Consider the following 23797-nt stretch of genomic DNA (forward strand, 5'->3'; position numbering starts at 1 on the left):
AAAATGCCCAAAATAGTAAACCACAGAATGCTCAGTTCCATAGTCACAAAGCCAGGTTTGCTGACGGTAACAAGATTAGCCTTAGCAAACTCCTTTTTCAAAACTCTGTATATTTGCCAGGCGCTTGTCTTTTAGCCCTTCTGGAAACAGTGAACCGCCCTACTTTCCACATGCTGTTGCAGAAGTCTCAATTCAGCACAGCCACAACCTTGCCATCTGGTGTTCCAACCTACTTACAGGGAGGGACAAATGCTTGTGTCATTGTGTGAAAAAGAGTTATTCTCACTTTGGTTTGGGATTAAGTTAAGATACGCCACAGCAGAGCTTCGTTTTCTCAAGCTTCTTGTATATTTAGCAAAAGAGGTGGGCTAGTTTGAAGGACATACAGTATTTCATTGAATAGTTTGCACAGTGTTGTACATCTGAAATGGTTACGCGGCTCTGTGCAGCTTATCAGTACTGCATGACTGCTCATTGTTAATGGAAAAAGAGCATTATTTATGTATGTGCTGATACAAAATGTCCCATTTTCACTCACATACATCATGTAACTATAATGCTACAGATACAGTACAATGAGTGGTCTATGGTAAAGCCAAAACCAGGGGAAGAATTAAATGTACAGTGCAGTCCATAAGTATTTGGACAATCACCCAATTTCTGTTCTTTTGGCTCTTTACTCTAGCACATTGGATTTGAAATCAAACAATGAAGATGATGTTAAAGTGCAGACAATCACCTTTAATTTGAGGGTGTTTACATCCATATCGGCTAATCAATATCCTGTAGGAATTGTATCCCTTTTTATACATAGTAGGGGATGAAAAGTAATTGATCAGGGATGTCAGAGAATGGTTAGGCATGACAGTAGTAACACAGTGAAACCTGCCTTGGTGGTCAACGTGTCCGTAATGGCCACTTTTTGGTTGTCTCTTCTCTCTACATATTACCTTTGAATCATTGTCACCTGAACAAAGCAGTCGGCAAGTAGGCTGTTGGTCTCCCACTGGAGCTTTACTGATGCATATAATGGCCACTAGTCTGAGCAGTTTCCCTATGAGAATGCACCTGTATTATTATGTGTGTCTAACTTTATGGGTTGAGGATGGCCCTCAGTCATTCTCCTCTGTTTATTAAGGTTGTATTCTGGTATGATAACGGTCTCTGCTACAGTATGTATATAAATAAAGAAGCACAGGTGTTATGCCATGTCTGCCTGGTCTTGGTGTCCAATCTGCTAAATTTCAGCTCATAAGCTGGATACCCTGACACTCAACAAAAAAAAGTTTTTGTTGTTGTGCTTTTCAGCTTTATTAACAGTGTAGAGAGACAGGAAGAATGGGAGAGTGAGGGAGAGGAAGACATGCGACAAATGTCGGACAGCCGGATTCGAACCGCCGACATCGCAGCACACAATGAGCATATGGACAGTGCTCTACATCGAGACATCATAATAATATTAATATTGATATTAATAATAATAATAATAATAATAATAATAACGTCACTGGAAAAGTTCTGATAAAATATATAGAAGATATAAAAGATATTATTGAAGTTGAGGGAAAAACGCTCAGAAAATTGCAGAGGAAATGGGTCCAGTCATACACAAATACAGTTGAATCTTTGTATGGTGGTCACCTGCACATAACAGCCATTTTCCATTAGTCCCCTGGGTGGCTGGTCTCACTGTATGTGCATGGACTACAATCAGGACTAAGTCAAAACCATGGTCTTATAAATTAACCAGTGAATAGGGGGGACTGCATTAAAGCCAAATGGCGGTGAATATTTCAGTGTGTCTCATTCATAAATGGATTTAATTTTTTTTTTTAAGTTCAGGGCAAAAACACCATTGGAGCAGCTAAACATTTCTGGTACTGAAACACTTGCTGTCATTTTTCATTGTGTGTGTATGCATACGTGCGTGCTGTCAGTGCTGTCAGTGTGTGCGTTTGTGAGAGAGAGAGGGGGATATATTTCTTTTTTTAAGACATGAAAGTCAAGGTTAGTCTTGTGTGCTCTCTGTCACATTGACATGGTTCCTGCTGCAGAAATCCCAAAGATATGGAAAGATGAAAGTACTTTTAAAATGTACCAAATAAAGACATTTTGTTAATAATCTCAGTAAACATCCTGTGAAAGATGTGTAGAGAGTAGAGAGTGCATGTGAGGGTATTGTAAAAGAATCGGGATATGGATTGTATTGTGGGGGTACATTTTAGAAAAATGAATTTATCTGGTCTTGGTGTTGTGAAATGGATGTGGGCCTAGTATTGTAAAAACAAATGTGAGGTTAGTGTCTATTCCTTGCACACAGGGCCCCCGAGATGCACAGGAAAGGATAGGGTATATTCTTACTTAGAAAGTCTGTGTGGGTGTGCTTGTGTTTTATACCCCTCCATTAATTTAATTCACACATACCAGTGTGCTTTTCTCTCGGACCCCTCAAACTGTCAAACTGGTGATGAGCACAATTTAAGGCAGAATAAAACTCGGAATAAAACTGTAACATCTCTTCTGGCTTTATTTTAATCAATAACTCTCAAACACTAGTTCTTTACTAGAAACCTAATTTGAACTGCAATAAATATTGATCCGTATTGATATGAATGTCGGTAAACTCCAAGTCAAGTGCATGAAAATGGTAAATGGAGAAGCAAATCAAATTTATTTCAGTTTCCAAAAGGGAATGTGGCAGACACTACATGTAATGTGTTTTTCCAAACTTGCCATTTACTTGTTTACGTTGAGTTCTTTCTTAAAAGAGAAAGCAAATTTACAGCCTTAGCCTAAGAAAGTGTTATATCTGGAAGTCCCCCTGCTCCTTTTGGTCCTTATTAATAGATTTTCTTTATATTAAATCATTGTATCATTTTATAAAATCATTATTGTCATTCAGCAGTTGATTTACTGGTGATTCAGTACATTAATCATAACATGCAAAAACTGCTAAAACTTACAGCAGGATAAGTTTGTCACACACCCAAATATTACAATGTTGATTGATAGCAAAAATGTTATCAAATTGTTTAAAAAAAAACAACAACATTACATTAACAAAGGCATTGTTAACATTAATAAGAAAGAAGAGTGTCTTGATTGTTTTTATTTATTTTTATTTTGTTATCAATCATTGAATAGACTCACTTTCTCTAGATCATTGAACTCCAATGTCTCTGCATCCTGGCAGCCCTCTCTTTTTTCTTTTTCTTTTTCCCTATTAAAATGTTGGAGAAAAGGAAATATCCCTTTCCTTTGACGGAAAGGTGGATTGATACTTCAGAGCGTTCTGTCTGGGTGTTCTGTCTGGCCCTGCTCAGAATAATGTGACATAAATGTGTTCCTTCTGTGGGGGAAAGACACTGAGGCCCCTCCCATTGCCCCTCTCCTTGTCCCTCCCTCTTCCTGCTCTTCAGTGAGCGCAAACACAGTGTAGAGTGAGCAGACTGAACTGGGCTGCAGTCAGCACTGTGCACAGACCTCCGTTCTCTTCTTGGCTTTAAGTTTTATCCCCCGTGCCATGAGCTAGCAACCAGGCAGGATGAAACGAGGGAGCAAGCGCTGTTCCTGCCGTTCACGTCTTGGTCGGATCTTGGCGAAATGCTGCTGTTGCTGCTGTAATGTGACAGGTGCGTAGTCTCTTACTTTTAGCTGGAAGTGTTCCAGAATGGTGTGAGGGGTCTGGGACAGAGCATGGGTTTTGGAATGGTTTTATGTGTTCTGGGACTGAGCAGGGTTTTGGAAAGGTTTGATGATCCTGGTACGGAGTAGGGTTCTAGAATGGTTGGAAGGTTCTGGGACAGAGTAGGGTTCTGGAATAGTTTGATGATTCTGCGACAGCAGGGTTCTGGAATAGTTTCATGATTCTGGGACAGAGCAGGGTTCTGAAATTGTTTGATGATTCTGGGACAGAGCAGGTTTTCTCAAATATATAAGTGCTGATTCAAAGCTTATGCTTTGTCTTTTTAGATGAATGTGTTTCCACCAATATCTATTCAGGCAATTTAATTGGGTGCTGTGGAGCATTAGGGATATTTTATCTATTTGATACAATCTGCCTGCATAGTGATGGTTAGTTGTGTGACAGTTTTAAAAATGTGGGCAGCGGCTGAGGTATGTAACATACTTTTTCATTTTTATTTCAGAAACAATTCTGGCTAATGGATTTATTTCAAACTTTTTGATTTGTTGTGAAAAAAGGAAACTATTGGAACTGAAAGAATGCAGGTTACCATTGCACTCACAAGCTCACTGACAATCCAGTAGGAATTATTGTGCAATCCAGTGTGCACATTACCTTCATTATTTCTGCAATATTGCAACAGGAAATGTTTTCACCTGTGTTTTTTTCCCTACGTTCAAACAGGAAACCTTACCTTCCTTGTAGCGCTGGTATTCCAGAAAGGGACATGTCTTGTATATATATTTCCATCAGGAATTTTTTTTTTTACCTGTATTGTGTTGCTATTATGTCATTCCCATAGGAAATGTCCTCTTTAAATGCTCTTTACTGCAGCAGTGTGGAATATTGGTTAGAGAATTCAGATTACAACTTCAAGGTCGTGAGTTTGGCATGCTGATGAACATGCTATCATTGTATTCTTCAGCTTAGGACTTAACCTGATTTGCTTCAATAATCATCCAGGTGTATAAATGGGTTGTATGAAAAAAACGAATGCAACATTCCAAGGGATACTTTAGCTCCTTATTTTGCATACTTGCATTATTCTACCTTCATTCTAACGTCAACTGACTTTTCTTTTCTCTTCTTCATGTACTTGATTTCCTGGCATTCCAAAAGAAAACATGTCTTCGTCTGCATTGTGTCAGTTATACCAGTAGAAATGTTATTTCCACGACATCCCAACATGAAATGTTCTTTACTTGTGGTATTTTCCCTATTTGCTGTTCATTTGAGCCGTATGTCGAGTTGCGTTTAGCGAGATGACATAACATGTGATACATTATGTCTCACTGCTTGTGATATAAAGCTCTCAGCAATTGCCATTCTATCCTGAAAATCTGCAATGACTTTTAAGAGAAAGCAGCGGTTGGTCATGAAAATCCCGTTGTGAAACAGGGTAAAAATATGTTATTGAAATCGAGTTAAAAGATATTAAAAGCTACTCTTCACAGCAAAGCTACTCAGACTGCTAAAGAAAGTGCTTAATGTTATCTTCAAGGTGCTAAAGCAGATTTATACAGACTAGGCATTATCTAATTATAATACATTTCACGGTATTGTTATGGTTTAAGAACCAAGACATGCAAAGCTTTGCCCTATCATAATTTCCTAATTAAAGAGGCATGACAAATACAGTTGTTTAGCCTTTGAAAAGCAAATGAGCCTCAAACCCCTTTCATCCGAGCCATTTTAACCAGAACCTTGCTTTGAAGATGATTCTTTGGGGGAAACCTAGTGTGTAATCATTGATTGAGGATGGGGTACTTATGAAATTGCTGTTCTCTATGCCATAATACAGACTACTTAGCATCTTTGCAGTTTTTCTAGTGAGGTGGCAGGGGGTTGTTTTACCAGAGGGAGGGAAGACCTAGAAAACTGCTTTTCCTAAAGCACAACACTGCTGATCCTACCTCACAATGTGGTCCACACTCCTCAGTTTCACCAAAAAGAGACTACTCTTTTACATCTTCCCAATGAATCAGTTATTTGTTCCCATGACATCTGTGGAAAATGAAGTACACAGTGAAATTTTCTGACCATGAGTAATACAGAGGAGAAGTGAGTACAAGAACTAGTAGGAAGAGGGAGGAGTAAGATTTAGGAATACATTTCACTCCGTTTCTTTTGTTTCAGTTTCTTTCAGTTACAGAAAGGAATTGAGATGCAATTTATTTCGCGAAACTAAGTAGTTACCAAACAGAATTAAAAATAAGAACATAAAAATGAGGGCAGCACGGATGGTGCAGTGGGTAGCACTGCCACCTCACAGCAAGGAGGTCCTGGGTTCGAATCCCGGTCACCTCTCTGTGTGGAGTTTGCATGTTCTTGCCATGTTTGCGTGGGTTTCCTCCGGTTACTCCAGTTTCCTCCCACAGTCCAAAGATAATGCAGGTTAGGCTGATTGGAGAGTCTAAATTGCCCACAGGTATGAGTGTGTGAGTGAATGGTGCGTGTACCCTGGGATGGACTGGCGACCTGTCCAGGGTGTATTCCTGCCTTTCGCCCAATGTATGCTGGGATCTAACCCCCCTGCGACCCTGTACAGGATAAGCGGGTTAAGATAATGGATGGATGGATGGAATATAAAAATGATACAGAAGGCACAGTATGTGCTGTAGAGATTAGTGGAGAGATTAGAAAATCAGCTTAGAATAAATGTTTTTTATAATTGAACCTGTTACTAACTGGCTGAAATGAATGAAGATGTAGCATAGTGCAGAAAGGGTATATCGCAGTTGAGATATCGGTATAGATCTAGTGCAATCCAGTAGAGAGAGAGTGGGAGAGTAGACGAAAGGTCAGCTGGGTTTGTTTATCCTGCAGGGAAAACTTGCATGTTTCATCACTAGGACAAGTGTTTGTCCTGCTCTACTCAACCCAAGAGGAAGCCACTGTCTGTAGGCAAGTTGTTGGGTGGTCACTGGACTACTTCACAAGGCTTGGAGTCAGCCAGTGTCCTGGTGCCTGTGTGCCATGGACTTGACCATTTTGAAGCATTGAGTGAGGGATTCTAAAATAGTGTTGGGACTGTGCTACATGCCTGAGACCTGGAATAACAATTTATTTTATTATTATCACGTCTGGATGGTAACATTCAAAGTGTGTTCTAACCTCCTGTGTTCTAAATGGTAAATAGTAAATGGCTGGCATTTATATAGCGCCTTTATCCAAAGCGCTGCACAATTGATGGTTCTCATGAACCCATTCCTACACACACTCACACACCAACAGTGATTGTCTGTCATGCAAGGCACCAACCAGCTCGTCAGGAGCATTTAGGTGCATGGTGTCTTGCTCAGGGACAGTTTTACAGACCCAGGGCTGGATAGGTTTGTAACTGTGATAGACACCCTGGTCGTGAAACCCTCCATGGGAGATAGTGGTGAAATCTGTTCCAATTTTTAACCTGTCTTAATAGAATGCTGTTTGAACTGTTGCATAATATGCTGCCCCAAAATTCTCAGCAAGCAACCAAACCCAAATAAGTGAATTATTAGTAGTCAACCATGAGTTCATATTAGGTCATTAGCAAACTGCTTTCTAATGCTGACTAATTTGTAATATCTCCTTCATTGTGATCATGTACTGTACAGAAATAAATTCTAAGTATGCCTTCATCTGAATCAAAAGACATTGCATATATAACTGGGTGCTTGAGTATTCATTCAGTTCACTAAGTTCTATCCATGAACTGCCTACTTAACAATGCTGTATGATTGTAACAGAGATGAATGAACCTCAGTTGTTTGATAACAGTGGATGCCATGGCCAATTTTGTGAACTTGGACTGTGCATTGGTCAGGGTTCGAACTTGTTTTGCATAAGGGAAATGTATGCCCTAGGATACAGTGCATTTTAAAACCACAGTAAATGCAAAATGGTTGCTAGAATAGAGCTGAAATTAAATACATGAACATTGTTTGCCACAGATTACATAAAAAATACTGCCTATTGTTACAGACAGGTATACTGGAGCTTCCCTTAATGTGTTAGTATTGTTCATATGCAACACAGAGCAGATCAGGTCAAAAGAAACTGTCACAGTTAATGGCCAGTTCAAGCAGGAGCTTGAAAAACAGACATCCCTATCCTGATGTTGTCATACTTCCTTTGTGTAGCAGATATTCCAGATACAGTGCATTTTTTTAACAGTGACTTTTTTTTTCCTGTTTTTGGTCTGTACTTGAGCAAACAAACAGTTGAAATAATGAGATATTCTGACAATTAAAACGACCTACAGTGGGCAGTTAATAGGGCTTGAAAATTATTCAATGCTTTCACTTTTATAAAACTTTTATAACTCTCAGCTGCGCCCATCAAAAGCTCCGTAACAGTGACAGCCGTTGAGTTGGGAATTGTAGCTGTAAAGTTATTGACAACTGTAGTCTGCTAATCAGTAGCTTATTGTGTGGTCACATGGAACAACTTAGCCAGTGTCACTGCTTTTTATCTATATATTGATCTTTGTGTCTCTAATTTTCTCTTCGCTGTAGCTAGCTCGTCGGTACCATCTTCCATATGTAGCTGAAACTTAATCGTTAAAACTAGCTGACAGTTAGGATTCATCGTTCTGCATCATCACAAAAAATACAAGGGCAAGTTTCCCAGCAATCCTTGCATATTACCATAAAAGAAGACAATAAAAAGAAACTACCAAACGTAAGGTAACTTCATTAATAGTGTTTGCAATATCTCTCCTACATTCTCTGCACATGTTTGACATGCAAATGTAATTTGTTTACAACTTGTTTTTTTAAGTGAGCAACCATGAAGCGGATAATGTTGGAATTGATGGTATAATAGACATGGGGGCAACATGGCTCAAGCAGTAAGAGCAGTCATCTGGCAGTCGGGAGGGTTGCCGGTTCGATCCCCCGCCCGGGCTGTGTCGAAGTGTCCCTGAGCAAGACACCTAACCCCTAAATGCTCCTGACGGGCTGGTCGGTGCCTTACATGGCAGCCAATCGCCATTGGTGTGTGAGTGTGTGTATGAATGGGTGAATGAGAAGTATCAATTGTACAGCGCTTTGGATAAAGGTGCTATATAAATGCCAACCATTTACATAGCCCATCTTTCTGTACTTTCTTGCGCATTGTTGTGAAAGTGCTTTGTATGTGTTGCCAAATAATTTTTTGGGGGCCTAAAACTGGAATGTTCTTGACTGGCCAAGTCAATCACCTAACCTCAATCCAATGGAGCATGCATTTCACTTACTGAAGACCAGACTGGTAGCGAATAGCCCCCAAAACAAGCAGGAGCTGAAGAGAGCTGCTGTACAGGCCTGGCAGAGCATCACCAGGGCAGATACCCAGCATCTGGTGATGTCTATTTATTGTAGACTCAAGGCAGTCATTGATTGCAAAGGATTTGCAACTAAATATTACATATGATGACATTATTTCAGTTTGGGTTAATTTGCCCACTTACTTCTGGGCCCCTAGAATTGAAGGGACTGTGTATAAAAAGTGTTGTAATTCCTATATGGCTCACCCCATAATGTAATGTAAGCTGAAATTCTGCATTTTAAGCACAAACTGTTTGTTTGCTGAAGTAGAGCAAAAACAACAAAAAGGTGTCATTGTCCAAATACTTATGGACTTCACTGTATATCGGCGATATTTCAATCTGTGATGCTAATGAGAATGAAATCACACCTTTACTGTGTATGACTGAAGATAGGGTATGCTACTGATGGATCCAAGCTTAAACGTATGTTAAACAAATAATAGAGCAAGCTAAGTGCTTCTTTCATTTGGTATCAAGAGTATCTGCAAAGCATTGATTTAATTACATCCCTAAATGGTGAAATGTAAACTTGGACACTAGTTTTCCGTCTGGTCTTTCTATGGAAAACACTGGACCGTGGTGATGTCCCAAATCCAGTCATTATATACCACCTGAATAACAGGTGTATTTACAGTAAATGGCAACAGTCTTCTGATGTGATGTCAGAAGAGTCCATGATACCTTATAGTTTTTATTGTGATGATTAGAGATGATCTTTTATATAACTCTGCTATTGTTGTTTTTAGGCTTATGATTTGTATTGCACCTGTTGGAATCTCTTGCATTATCAGTGGTAGTGATCTTCCATAGTTCTGAAACTGAAAGTCCCGAACCAGCACTGATTCTGGTTTAAATGGAAAGTTCTCTCAGATGCTTATTTTGCCTTCCACAATGACCCACTTCCCCAAAGCAAGGCCCTACCTCGCTAGAATAACACAGTTTTGCTGAGAAGTAGAATTTCTTATTGCATCAACATCTCTCTAAACCCAAATGTTCCATGTGAACATCTGTTCCTGGTTTTTTTATATATTTTTTTATTATTGTAAAAAAAAAGAAAAAAAAAAAAGAAAGGCTGATATTTGACCTGTGTATTTCGCTGTGGCCTGAGATTGCATGCAAGGGTCTGGGGCTCTTGGGGGAAAAAAATAAGCAGAAACATAGTTTTCAGTGTAGTGTTTTCAGTCTAAAGCCCTGTGTGGATCAGGGTCTAAAGCGGTAGCCCTCAGTGCAGTGCAGACCTGCCTCTGTTGGCTGAATGGAATGCCATGAAGCAATGCATAATTGGTCAATGTCTTGCCAGGTCAGGGAGAGTTTCATTTGGCAAAGTATTACCCATTTCATCGTGCCAGCTTTACAGATGTGCAGTCCTCCGCCATAATGGCTTCACAGCTCAGCTCAGATGCAGAGTGGAAAGAAGCAGTGCCTGACGGCACACTTGGAACATTACTGCGCACTGCGCTAAATTGAGAAATTGATTAAATAGAAATAGTTAAAAAGTAATTACATTTTGGCAAGGTTATGTTCTCTGCTTACTCTCTCACTCTCTCACATGGTCCAAACAAGAATAATGTTATACAGTGAGGCTTGTAAGTATTTTGACAGTGGAACAATTTCTGTTCTTTTGGCTCTGTACTCCAGCACATTGGATTTGAAATTATACATTGAATATGAGGTTAAAGTGCAGACTGTGACCTTTCATTTGAGGGTATTTACATCCATATTGGGGGATCCATTTCAGATTACAACCCTTTTTTTATATTTCACAGCCTCATAATGGCTTCCTTGACTGTCATTTGCACAACTTTTGTCCTCATGTTGACAACCAGCAATAACAGACTCCAAAGCCAATCAAAAGCCTAGAATCGAGACTAGTTACTCAAAGCTTTCTTATACCTGCACTAAGGAAGCGGTTGAACACACCTGTCTAATCAGAAATAGCTGTCCAATTACTTTTTGCCTAAAATGGGGGGACTGTGTATAAAAAGGGATGCAATTCCTAGACAGATCACCCGATATGAATGTATATACCGTCAAATTAAAGGTACCAGTCTGCATGTTAGCCTCATATTCATTGTTGCATTTCAAATCCAATGTGCTGGAGTACAGAGCCAAAAGGAGATAAATTGTACCACTGTCCGAATAATTACAGACCTCACTGTGTCTGAACTATACTCTATGTCTGAAATGTAAACCTGTGGTTGGTTATAGCCCACTGTGAACAGTTATTTATTTTGTCCACATATAATATTTCTGAGTGTTTGCTGTCATATATTTCTAATACACACTCAATTGTTTGCTGTAGGCCTCTTCAGTAGTCTCTTGTGTGTTCCAAACCCAAGTCGACATGGTTGGCTTCATATTTAAACTAGAGCTCCCAAATTCTGTACCGACTTGTATGGCTGAATCTTTCTTGAAGAAGGTAACACTTTTGCCAAAAGGGTTCTGAATGAAGTAGACTTCCCTCTAAAATGGCCAGCTTGTGTCCTGCGAGGAACACACGTTTTGCTTAAAACTGAGTGAGCAGTGAAACAAAGGGCTTTGGAACTCTAGCTGAAGGGCTGCAGCCATCTTATCAAAGAGACGCTTCATCACTTGATCACACACGGAGTGATTACAGGTCAGCCTTGGCCAGCTCACACAGGAAAGGAATCACACAAGGCCCTGCCCCTTTGAGGACACTACCCCTCTTCTACAATAGTGTACATTTAATTTAACACTGACCAACTGTATGCTGTCTGAAGGGTGAATTTTCAAAAATGTATTATGTGAGTTAAAACAAACACTTTGTTACATACATCATTTAGCCTCTGGCTCCACGTTTGCTAGTTTTTAGAGTTTTGCTATGGAAGAGCCTTGAAAGTAACTTGGCAAGGCAAGGCTAGAGTAATCACTGCACATGTTAGTGTGGCGAATACTTCATAAATGTCCAGTGATATTGTGACTAGCTTGCAAGTGATATGCAAGTACAGCAAATGTCTGTTGCTTCCTGAATTTTAGAAATGTGTTTGGAGCAGTGCCCAGGTACCCCTTAATCTTCTCTGGGCTCAGTGTCTGAGTGTTTGTTTTACCCACAAGGAAATATTCTCATAATGACACAGCCACTCAGATTACACCACCTTCATCTTCCTCATGACTCTCTGTTCAAGGTAATTTCCCTGTAATGATTAATCTGCCACCAAAGTAAGCAGTTGACAACAAGATGTAGATTCACACTGCAGTGCACTACGAGAGAGAGCTTGCTGCAGGCTCATATTCATTATTCATTTATTATGTTTGTTTATTCAAATTGATCTTTCCTGATTATGGTTTTGTCTGGTGTTGCATATAGACCAATGGAGAGTATTTATATTCTGACCTGCCTACTATTGCATTCCCATTTTTGTGTCATATGTCTTTACAATTATATGATGCTTGTTGTGTTGTTGTTTTTTACTAACAGTAGGTAAACAAATTTCAGAATCATAGAACCAAATGTGCATTAGATACTGCACTGTATGGAAAGAACAGAAGCCTGTTGTACTGAGATCAGCCGACTGCAGTTCAGACACAGACTCCAATGTGTTCATGAGATTAAACAAATAATAATAAAGGAAATGACAAGCCATGTTGTGCTGAATGGCCTATTGCCATCATCATTTGTGTCTCCATGCAGAAATGGTTGCTTACAAATAATAATACAAAATAAATGTTGTGTCATCAATTTTGTCTATGCTGTATGTTGAAACTGTTTACTGCTACAAGGGGATGCTAACAACACCCATGTTAACCGTGCTCTACCATGAATACAGTCACGGTTACGTGTGGTTAGCACCCCTGTAGCCTTGACTGTATACATAGTACAGCATGTCCTCTCATCTCATATTGTTTAATCACAATTTAGGCTGAATCTATTGGCAAGGCAGTGCAGCAAGTTCCCACTAGGGAATCAGGCTGGCAATCTTTGTGTTTTAAGTCCAGTACCCTAAGCATTTTGTTACAATGATTACCAATCATGATTTAATAGGCCATAATCTGTATGAATCTAGAAAACATGTGTCGAGGACCCGGCCCTAGGCCCCCCTGATGAGAGATTGACGGGGGATGGGTTAGAAAGGAATGCATTGTTAACCCCTCGCACACGCCATCGAGGTGGTAGTAAGAACGCCCGTAAGAAGAAAAATATGTGGTTCAGAGAATGAGCAGCCATGCTTGTCAGTAGAGGAGTCTGAAGTCGGGGGACTTAGATTTAGGGTTTTAAGGAGCAAGGTTAAAGTTCTGACTGAGAATACCCCAACCCTACAGGGGAGGGGCACAATGCCTGGCTAAAGAAAAACAAAAATAAGGAAAACGGAAGGGATGTCAATACCGAAAGAAAATTAATGATTAATGGCGGATGATTTACACTCAGCTATTGGCTGGATGTCCTTTGTAAATCCCTTAAGGCGCCGCGGAGAGGGGCACCTGAAGAGGGTGTTGGGATGGTGGCAGGCTTTAACGTCTGGCTTACATGAAATCAAAGTTTGGAGGAAGTCAAGGAGAGATTATGAAACTGACACAGACACCAGTGATGAATAGGTTCATTAAAAACAACATAAGGGCTAGTGTTTTTCCACTCATATATTAAGATGGGGGAAATTCCCAAACCAGAGGGGCCCATGAAATAAAATATTGGGGACGGTTCTTTGGAGGTATGAGAAAATGACAATTGGAAAAACAGAAATAATTAATATGGTCATTGAAAAACAAGTTATATAAAAGATAAATGTCTTCCCGCTTGACATAATGGGGACACTTTTGTATACAAAAAAGATATATAAGGGATAAGTTTTTAGACCTTAGAGCAGGATCCCAGAATTTGGCTTCAGAAGATATCTACGAGCTGGTGAAGAAAGATCCACGCAGAACAATTATAACCAAGTTGGAGTGGTAATTATAATCTATATTACTTGTAGAAGTAGGAAAAGTAACATATTATAAGTTTACTTTTATATATCTTTTATTTCTTATTAGGATACTATATAAAGTAGAAAAATGTAGAGAAATTATCATATTTAGATAAATATAATATTATAGGAATAGTTTCTTTTTAAACGTCAAGAAGGGGGAGCTATAGGATAAGGCTAAGGCCAAAGAGGATGGATATAGGAAGGGTGTACCTTGATTTTTAAACATCGTGGTGGAAAGGTAATTTAGAAAGAGCTAAGAGGGGTATATGTAACTTGCATGTGATTAGCAAACTGCAAAAGATGATATGTACACTGTAATCTGTACAACTCTATTCTTTTGATTGATTATAATAAAATATATCTTACTATAATCATATGTGACAAAGAGTCTTTAGAGTAAATACATTGAATACAGGACATCGATTACCAGATTTGCATCACACCCTTCACTTCGAGACTGGGCTGGAAGTTCAGTAGAACTTACCAGGGCTCCAGGACGTTCGGAGTACTTGAGTTCGTCCCCGAGACACCTCATTGTGAGGTACTGCTCGTGGGAACGTGAGGTCTGAGCTCGGCAAGGGGTCCGTGGCTCACGACACATGCTCAGTTCTTCCTATAATAGCATTGTTGCACCCCTTTAAGGGAGGTCAAAGGAGTAACATTTTATCTTAACATTTACAGTTCCTCAAAAGTCCTTAAATTTGAGAAACAGGATAAAGGTATTATAAGATGGGAACTCAGCAGCAAGGGAAGGGTTGGGAGCAGTAAGGGAGTGTGCGTTATGGCTTTTCTCACAATAGAGCTGACTTTGGCTGCCTTCCTGCCGCCGTAGCTCACCGATGCTGATATCCGGCATGTTCACATGACCGCAAACAGGAGAGCTCCAGGATTGACCTGCCTGCTTCACACAAGACTAGCTGCTTTAACACAAACATATCTAACGCTCTCATCTCAATGCGTTTAGGATGTAAAGTAAAGGAAATACTTCCTTTACACTGCGTCTACGGAGACTTATTTTTGGATTATGACCCACAGTCCCCCATTTAGCTGGAAAGACTGACAGTGTTCCTTATGAACAATGGACAAATGGACAGATAAGCCCTGTGATCCAAAAGTTATTATTTAGTAATAAGTATTTAAGCCTATATTGTTGTCATACATATTATTTTGAAATGTGATGCTATGTGCTTGTTAGACTGCTCTTTGGCTTTTCTTTGACGCCTTTTGATGCCGTGATCAATGTATAAACCTAAGAGTCTGAATCCACAGCATTACTGTCTGGAAACTGGCTTGCTATAAATCACCTACAGTAAATGCATTGTCTGCAATAATAGACACACAGTGTCAATTCTACTCTAAGAGCTGGTGTTGATGTATAATGAACTAAGTAAACCAAAGTTGGTCTAGCTGAATGACAGAATTGGCTGTTATTAATAGCCTGTAGTTGTCATCCTGCACTGATAATTGTATTTACATATGTGCTAGGATAATGTTGGTGTGGATAATTATTAGTCACGTGTGATATTTTTCAATGGTGTGTCTTTTCTGTGTCCCACTTGATGTTGCTGGTAAGAGCGGCAGTAAGAGCACTGTGGCTCACTGATCACTTGAGAGGTTTCAAGTACCGTACATCTGTGAATCTGTGATGCATGGACTTCAAAACCAAAACTGGAACATGCTAGAAAATGTTTTGTTACTGTAAATTAGTTTAGAATTTATTTCATCACTTATCTGCCAATAATGATTCAATTTGGCAGATTCCTATTTTAGATTGAACACGTGTTCATTGGATTGACCTCAGGGATATTAGTTTGGTTCAGTGAGGTCCTGTATTTTCTGAAATGGACACAGTCTCTATGACTGCTGCTGGAGTAACTCAATGCTGTTCAGAACAGTGTGCTCTAAACTCTTCACACACGTATATAAATGCAAGACTAGCCATTTTAAAGCCTGAATCGATGCCACATTCTTTTTGTGTGTGTATTTGTGGAATTCATTATAATGCAATCTGAAGATTTGTCCATTTATACCTGTACTTTGGACAGTCCTTGTTTTTCAGATTCTGATACTGATGGTTACTGTATAAACCACCATCTCAACACTGCCGGCCATATTTGGGTCATTATTAGGGGTGCTATTTGGAGTTTCTTTCTTCTGGACATTATTTACGAATGATGTGTGCATGCCTTGTCTCAAAAAAGAATAAAAAAGAATCTTTTTTATTCTTTTTTAAATTTTCTCTCATCACAAAATCACAAGAGTTAAAGGTTATCACATTATCACTGGTACAGTAGGAATCACCAGAGGAATGGATATAATTTTGCTACTGTACTGAACTACTGTAGTTATCAATACAGAAATAAATTAGATGGATCACATGGATTAGATGGAATTAGCGAAATACTACAGGTATTCACTTAATTCGGCTAAATGCCTATCTGAGGGATAAAAGAGGCCTTTCATATTCCCCTATTTGTCGTCTCTCTCTTTGTTTGACCGTGGCATTCTCCCGTGCGTTTTCACAGAGAACTATGCTGTGAGTGGCCCGGAGGTGAAGAGTGAGTCTGTGTCCAACCTGCAGCCCCAGGCCTCCATGAGCTCGGTCCAGACCAGCTCCCCGGGCCCCAAGCGCTCCGGGAACACGCTGAAGAAGTGGCTGACCAGCCCCGTGCGCAGGCTCAGCCACGGCAAGGCCGACAGCAGCGTGAAGAAGATCCCTGCCAAGCACAAAAAGAGGGACGGCCGCAAGAGCGTGGACCTGGGCCCGCCGCGGTTCAGCGACAGCGAGGTCCCGCCGCAGGACGAGAGCGCAGACGAGGTGCCCGCCTTTCATAGACGGCCGCTTTCTGAGGGGGTGAATGCTTTCTGAGAGGGTGAATGCTTTCTGAGAGGGTGACTGCTTTCTGAGGGAGTGAATGCTTTCTGAGAGGGTGAATGCTTTCTGAGAGGGTGACTGCTTTCTGAGAGGGTGAATGCTTTCTGAGAGGGTGAATGTTTTCTGAGAGGGTGAATGCTTTCTGAGTGGGTGAATGCTTTCTGAGAGGGTGAATGCTTTCTGAGAGGGTGAATGCTTTCTGAGTGGGTGAATGCTTTCTGAGAGGGTGAATGCTTTCTGAGAGGGTGGATGCTTTCTGAGAGGGTGAATGCTTTCTGAGGGGGTGAATGCTTTCTGAGGGGGTGAATGCTTTCTGAGAGGGTGAATGCTTTCTGAGAGGGTGACTGCTTTCTGAGTGGGTAAATGCTTTCTGAGAGGGTGACTGCTTTCTGAGGGAGTGAATGCTTTCTGAGAGGGTGAATGCTTTCTGAGAGGGTGACTGCTTTCTGAGTGGGTAAATGCTTTCTGAGAGGGTGACTGCTTTCTGAGGGAGTGAATGCTTTCTGAGAGGGTGAATGCTTTCTGAGAGGGTGACTGCTTTCTGAGAGGGTGAATGCTTTCTGAGAGGGTGACTGCTTTCTGAGAGGGTGAATGCTTTCTGAGAGGGTGAATGCTTTCTGAGAGGGTGAATGCTTTCTGAGAGGGTGACTGCTTTCTGAGAGGGTGAGTACTTTCTGAGAGGTCTCCTTTGTCTTTAATGGATGCCTGGTGTCGTTTTGTTTATTTTGCTGCTGCGTGCGGTGATGCCGCAGTCAGCTCATTCGATAGCTGTTGAAATGTATTAAATTCAGTACTTGTCCAAACACAGTCAGCTCAAATTCAGTAGCTGTCCAAATATTACACAGTCAGTTCAAATTTAGTAGCTGACCAAACATTCCAGTTGGCTCAAATTTAGTACCTGTCCAAACATTCCAGTCACCTCAAATTCAGTACCTGTCCAAACATTCCAGTCACCTGAAATTCAGTACCTGTCCAAACATTCCACAGTCGGCTGAAATTCAGTACCTGTCCAAACGTTCCGCCGTCAGCTCAAATTCACTAGCTGTTGAAACATTTCAGTCAGCTCAATTTCAGTACCTGACCAAACATTCAACAGTCAGCTAATATTCAGTACCTGTTCAGACATTCCACAGTCAGCCCAAATTCAGTATCTTTCCAAATGTACCAGAGTCAGCTAATCTTCAGTACCTATCCAAACATTCCACAGTCAGCTCAAATTCAGTAGCTGTCCAAACATTCCTCTGTCAGCTAATCTTCAGTACCTGTCCAAACATTCCTCAGTCTGCTAATATTCAGTATCTATCCCGTACCACACTCCAAACATTCCATAGTGAGCTGAAATTCAAATTCAGTACCACATTCAAATGTGCCATGGCCTATACACCATGCAATACAGGACACACTGTGTGGATACTTGTCTGATACAGAATGAAAAAAGAAAATGTGGCTTTTATGACCTTGTAAAGATAAAGACTTGCCCCTGAACCATTAGCAAATTCCAAAAACACTGGAATACACATTAGTGTAAGTTTAAGAAACAAAGGAATTAGTTGAAGGGTGAATTCCATCCTAAATTATTAAGCTGCTTTTTATCCTCCTGCCCCTTTTTTGGTCTCATTGTAGTGAAAAAGCAGAGCATGTTTTTTCTGAAATGTCCCTAACACCTAAAGAGATCACTTTCCTGTTTCTTTAAAGCAATTTTTTCAGTTTTTTCTTGGTTTGTTCAGATAGATTTCATGTTATATTTTATATATTTAGAGAGGTTTCTGAAAACCTTTCAGCTTTACAATGGCAGGTGTAGGGTATTCCAGAGGCTTCTGGTCTAAAGCAAGAAATACATTTGAGGTGCAGTTTGTACAGAAATGTTATGTTTCCAGGGACTACGCATACAGTACTGTGCAAAAGTGTTAGGCATCCTCGATTATTTTTAATAAAAATTTGGTTTTAGATATTTTAATATAGATTTTTTGTTTTGTTTTCTGCATTAGTGTGTAAATTTGATTCATTAAAAAAAAAAAAAAAATGTTACAGTGAAATGTTTGCATTTTGTTAATTGTGAATTGTATTGCAATTATAAACAAAAAATAGGAAATGGTTCCAAAATCTTTAAAAATAATTATTGCATAATGTAACATTTTCTTCTAAAGGCATAGGATCACTTTACAATCTACTTTGAGCTACTTTCAACATATTCTCTTGCTTTAGACTTTGAATCCCAAATGCCCTCTACCTGGCATCTACCCTACCGGTCATCAGAAGCTTCTCTAGTATCGAAATCATCTGTCATTACACACACACAATTTCCGGGCCAATCGATAATATCAGAACTTTCTTTGTCCTTGTTTAAAAGCAGCTGTTTGAACATACGCACGATGCAGAGTATCTGGGTCCTAAGTCCCTTTTCCTATGGGACAGCTGGTGTTTTTTTGTGACCACTCTTCCCATGTGATTTCTGAAATGCCAAGATTAATTGGAATGCAGGGCCTTCTGCTTTGCACGCTGTGACTTGAGGTCTTTTCGCAACAATTTTCACAATGACTTAAAGAGAAAGATAGTGGCACGCTCTGTTATGCTTCAAAGTAATTTATTAGGAAAACCAATATTTCAACACAGAGTTTCTTCTTCTGGGTGCACAATGACTGACTTGCCATCCTACAAAGGAATACTGTTATTACAAGTCGATTCCTATGAAATATTATGATGATTTTTCTTACAAAACTTCAGTGTCTCATTCTTAAAATGGCTTCAGTAAATTGAAAAACCTTTCTTCTGCCTGGTTTATTGCTTCAGTTTTAGACCAGCCAGACCCAAGTAAACCAACTTAATTGGTGTTTGGTGTAGGAACCATAAGTGCCACTCCTGGATGTGCCAAAAACACACTAATTTCACTCATTATTGAGCATTTTGGATTTCAATTATTACGAATTATAGTATTAAGTTAAAACTTGTGTAGTGCCTTTTCATCCATTTCATGGACTCCATGAAACTTCTGATATATGTGTTTCACAAGCAGTTCCACCTTTTTCAGAGCAAATTATTTTAAGTACACATTTTAGATTCTTCAACAGTGTATTACCCCTTGTCTTTCTCTGGACTCTATCTATCCACTATATTTCCCCCTCCTAAGTTGGCTCAAGCTTGACTGACTAGGCTTCTTGTTTTCAGCCTAAAGCTACTCTCTCCGATTTCTATCTGTACATTTAGAAATGCTATGAATGGCTTGACTACAAAAGCCCCCCCAACGATTGTAAAACGGTCAGACGGAGTTGGTGCGCGTTGTTCGAGCTTCCTGCTGCGGGCAGTTGCATGGCGCGCAGTGTGAACTGACAAAGGAGTCACTGTTGTGCAGGACACCCCTGTGAACTCCTCCGCAAGGCCCCGTCAGGATGCCACAAAGGGCCGCATTAACTCCCTGCCCCCTGTTTTCCAGCAGAGGAGCAGGAAAGAGGGCACTCTGTCCAAGTCCTCCTCTGGTATGCAGAGCGGAGGGGAGGAGGAGCCAGAGGACGAGTCCCACCCGCCACTCCCGCCCCCGATGGAGATCATCAAAGACCCCTCGTCACAGGAGGAGAAGGTACGGTGCGAGACGCGGGGGGAAACTCGCCCGTTTAGGGTCTGGCTGAAGCCCTCCCTCTCTCCCTCACCCTCTCCCTCTCTCCCTCCTGTGCATCAAATAGTTCTCTTTAAGAAGGCTTTACATAGTCCAAGAGAAAGTAAATGGTTGGTAGTGCCACAGGTGTGCAGGTTGTGTGACCTTGGTGGGGAAAAACTTGCACGTATGAACACACACACACACACAGTCACACACAATTAGAATTAAAAGCATTTAGAAACATAGGAAAAAGGAGGATGGGATTGGTGTGGGTTTCCCTGCAATATTATGAAGCTATAGTAGATAAAAGAACAGTTAGGCTAGTACAGGAGAAAGTTGAGAATTATTAAACAGCTTGTTATTGAAGTGGTCTTATTGAAATTAATAATGAGAGGCTCATAATTGAAATTAATGAAAGGATGCCAGGTCTGAAAGAACTTGCCTGTTGCAAGTGAAAAGACATATTTTCTGTTACATATCAGCTCTGTAAGTAGATAGTTGTGACAGTTTCAGTCTATGTGCCAGGATAGTAACAAATGATATCGCATTATGCTGAAACTGGATGAGAACCATGTCAGATCCTTTAACACCCAAGACTGCTATCCAAGAGTCAAGAGAAGTTAGATGCTCTAAAATCAGTGCATGAAAAATAATCAAGCATTGCATTAGTCTTGGGCAATGGCAGACCATCTGAGCTAGTATCACTGGAGACAGCCCACATTGTTCACATGAAGAGTCTATGTTTGAATACATTTGATTAAAAATGGATATGCATATGTTTATGGATATGCAGATGGTGCAGGATCATAATACTCCGTGCTTCACACAGACAGAAGATGATTGCACCTGCTTTAGTGCTTCTGTCCATTGTTCCTCTGATATCTACACCTGTCTTCTCACCAGGATATTTTTAGGTGCTGCTACAGAAACAGCCTTTTCAAACTTAAGATAATTAGTTCTGGGATATCCACCTTTATGGAGGACCTTTAATGGAGGGGTTCATTCAGAACAGAGATCCCATTGGTAAAAGGTCTGGAAGGATTTGGTATTGTGCCTTATAAAACATACTTGCAGGTATTGGAAAACGTGTGAATGCGTTCTGTTGTCCTTCCTAATTTTGTGTTACTTTTTATTCCAAAGAAATTGAGATGGCATGTTCTTAAAGAGGCTTTTGTTAATAAAAATTGGGATACATTGGAATAGAAACAGAATTTTTGGAAGCGCATTCATTTTGACAGCGTTGCTTTGACCAGCTGTTGAGGGAGAAATACTGAAAATTTTAAATTTGCCTAAAATTTGATGCTGCATTGGGTGTGTAATGAGTAATATGTACCAGAAACTAAAGGTCATATATAAGAGAATTGTAACCTTTTGCATGTTTTAGCTTGGAATGTTGCTGCTTTTGTTCACACTAGGTCTGTGCTGGACGATATCATAATTCTTACTAGGTAATTCTTGCTAGGAACTGGAAAATTGGAGATACTTCTTATATGGAAAATTGACTCAAGCTTCTGTTCACTCATGACAGCGATATATAAAATTGCTGGTACATTCATGGGTTAAGACGCATTTGTGAAAGTGGCTATAGAACATACCCAGCTGTCATTTTCTTCGGAAAGATCCCTCAAGTCCCCTTTAAATCCTCAGTGGCAGTATTTTGTCTTTCAACAGAGGCAATCCTCAGTCCTGTTGTGGGTTTTCACCTAGAAACTGACTAAGATGGTATAAGTCATGCCACATTGTAGCCATTGGTTCGAACGGAATGTACAAGCCTATCTGCCTGGAAAGATAAAGCGGATATCCTCCAAACAAACCAGGGCTAGATTTATGTCCAGCAGTGGCTTTTGTTTGCCAGCCCTTTTACAATGTGTTTTGTTGCACACAGTGAATGAGGACAAACAGACAATTTTTGCATCTCCTCCCTGGTTCGAGAACAACGGTGCCAAAAAACTGAGGAAAAACAATGCCCTGGCTTGACTTTTCCTACATATTTGGCCCCCAGTGCTAACTGCATTGCACTGTACTGGTTACAAGTTCTATTCACTGGAGATCTATATACACATCTTATACAGGAAGTACATTGAAAGCTGGAGTCACACCCCTTTTCATATACATTTTACTGTATCACTTATCGGATATGATTTTCCATTGCTGATGCAGGGAAACAGAGCGCTATTAATCACATATTCACTGTATCACATACTCATTAAACTGCTACTGCTAATGTATCTTTCAAAACACCTAACCTAACTAGTAGCTTGTTTTAGATGGCAAAGGCTGAATTGTTCATGCAGTGTCGCGGAAGCCTGTTCTGGTTCTGGTTGAAAAGCAACCGACACGTGATGAAGTAGCAACCTCTTAAAACAAAATAAGCTCACCATCTGAAGGGGATCATATGTCCCTTTAGTGCTGGGATCAGAAGCTCCCAACTTTACCTGGGAGTTGGGTATGAAGGCATTCTGACCATTACCTTACATTACATTACAAAGCATTTAGCAGACGCTCTTATCCAGAGCGATGTACAACGAAGTGCAGATCGAACACAGGAACAAGTGTGAAGAGCCAGATTTGGATTTGAGGGCCAGAGTTGATGATCCCTGCTTTAGTGTCACTGAATATGATAACATACAGAGGTTTGTCTACAACTGTGGGGACTATGCACATTTTGTGATTTTAGTCATTTATTTGCTGTGCATAGGCCAATAACCTACTTTCTTTCAGCTCTGAAAGCAAGTACCCATTTTTACTAAAAAGCAGTTGGGTCTTAGACATCCCGTATGCGCCGTATGATCGACGTTCGAGAGAATCAGTCATATCGTCTTTCTGCAGATCTCACGTCATTCTGCAGATCTCCGAAGTTAGAGCTTATGTGTTTGTTTGACTGTCTTATTATCTCTCTCTCAACAGACGCTGGAGCCGAGATCTTACGGCAGTTTCAGCCCGGTAAACCCGGGGGACCCTAGGGACCCGGAGCAGGAGCTGAAGGCTAAGGCTCTGCGCGGCCGCATGTAAGATCCAAGTTATATTTATTATCCTACAGCGTGGCCGGATGTTGGGTCCCAGTTATATTTATTGTTTCACAGTGTGACTGAATGTGAAATCCAGGTTATAATAATTATTCAGTGTGGCTGCATGTGAAATCCATGTTATATTTTGTTGGGGAAGTGAAGTTTGGTTCATTTACAAATACAGCAATTTTAGCTATCCAGTCGACACCCTGGTTTAACGTTCAGGACTCTGAATAACAAACACAAGTGCATCAACTGTTAAGACCCTTCACTTATCCAACATGGATTTTTATCTTTGAATCTTTAAATCACCAAATTTGTTGGTAGGCAGAGCAACCTGTTGGATCAACCTTTATCAAAATGCACAACCCACCACCAGAATAAAATTAAAAAAATGTGTTAAATTGCAACATAGATCCACA

At 40.3% G+C, this 23797-nt stretch overlaps 1 protein-coding gene across 4 annotated transcripts in view; it reads left to right on the forward strand.

Annotated features, from left to right (window-relative positions):
* LOC133123297 (kalirin-like) overlaps positions 1-23797 on the forward strand; it is a 151018-nt gene that overhangs the window by 115713 nt on the left and 11508 nt on the right. For 3 of the 4 annotated variants that reach the window (XR_009708228.1, XM_061233642.1, XM_061233640.1), the window contains 3 exons: positions 16426-16718; positions 20206-20349; positions 23275-23375. Coding sequence is in view for 3 of the 4 variants with exons in the window: in XM_061233642.1 (XP_061089626.1) it covers positions 16426-16718; positions 20206-20349; positions 23275-23375 (538 nt within the window). In the remaining variant the exon portion in view is untranslated. Of the gene's footprint in view, positions 1-3543; positions 3633-16425; positions 16719-20205; positions 20350-23274; positions 23376-23797 lie in introns of those variants that run through there. The other variant, XM_061233641.1, reaches the window with a different exon arrangement.

The sequence above is a fragment of the Conger conger genome, chromosome 3, assembly GCF_963514075.1.
Source record: "Conger conger chromosome 3, fConCon1.1, whole genome shotgun sequence".
In the NCBI taxonomy this organism is placed as follows: domain Eukaryota; kingdom Metazoa; phylum Chordata; class Actinopteri; order Anguilliformes; family Congridae; genus Conger; species Conger conger.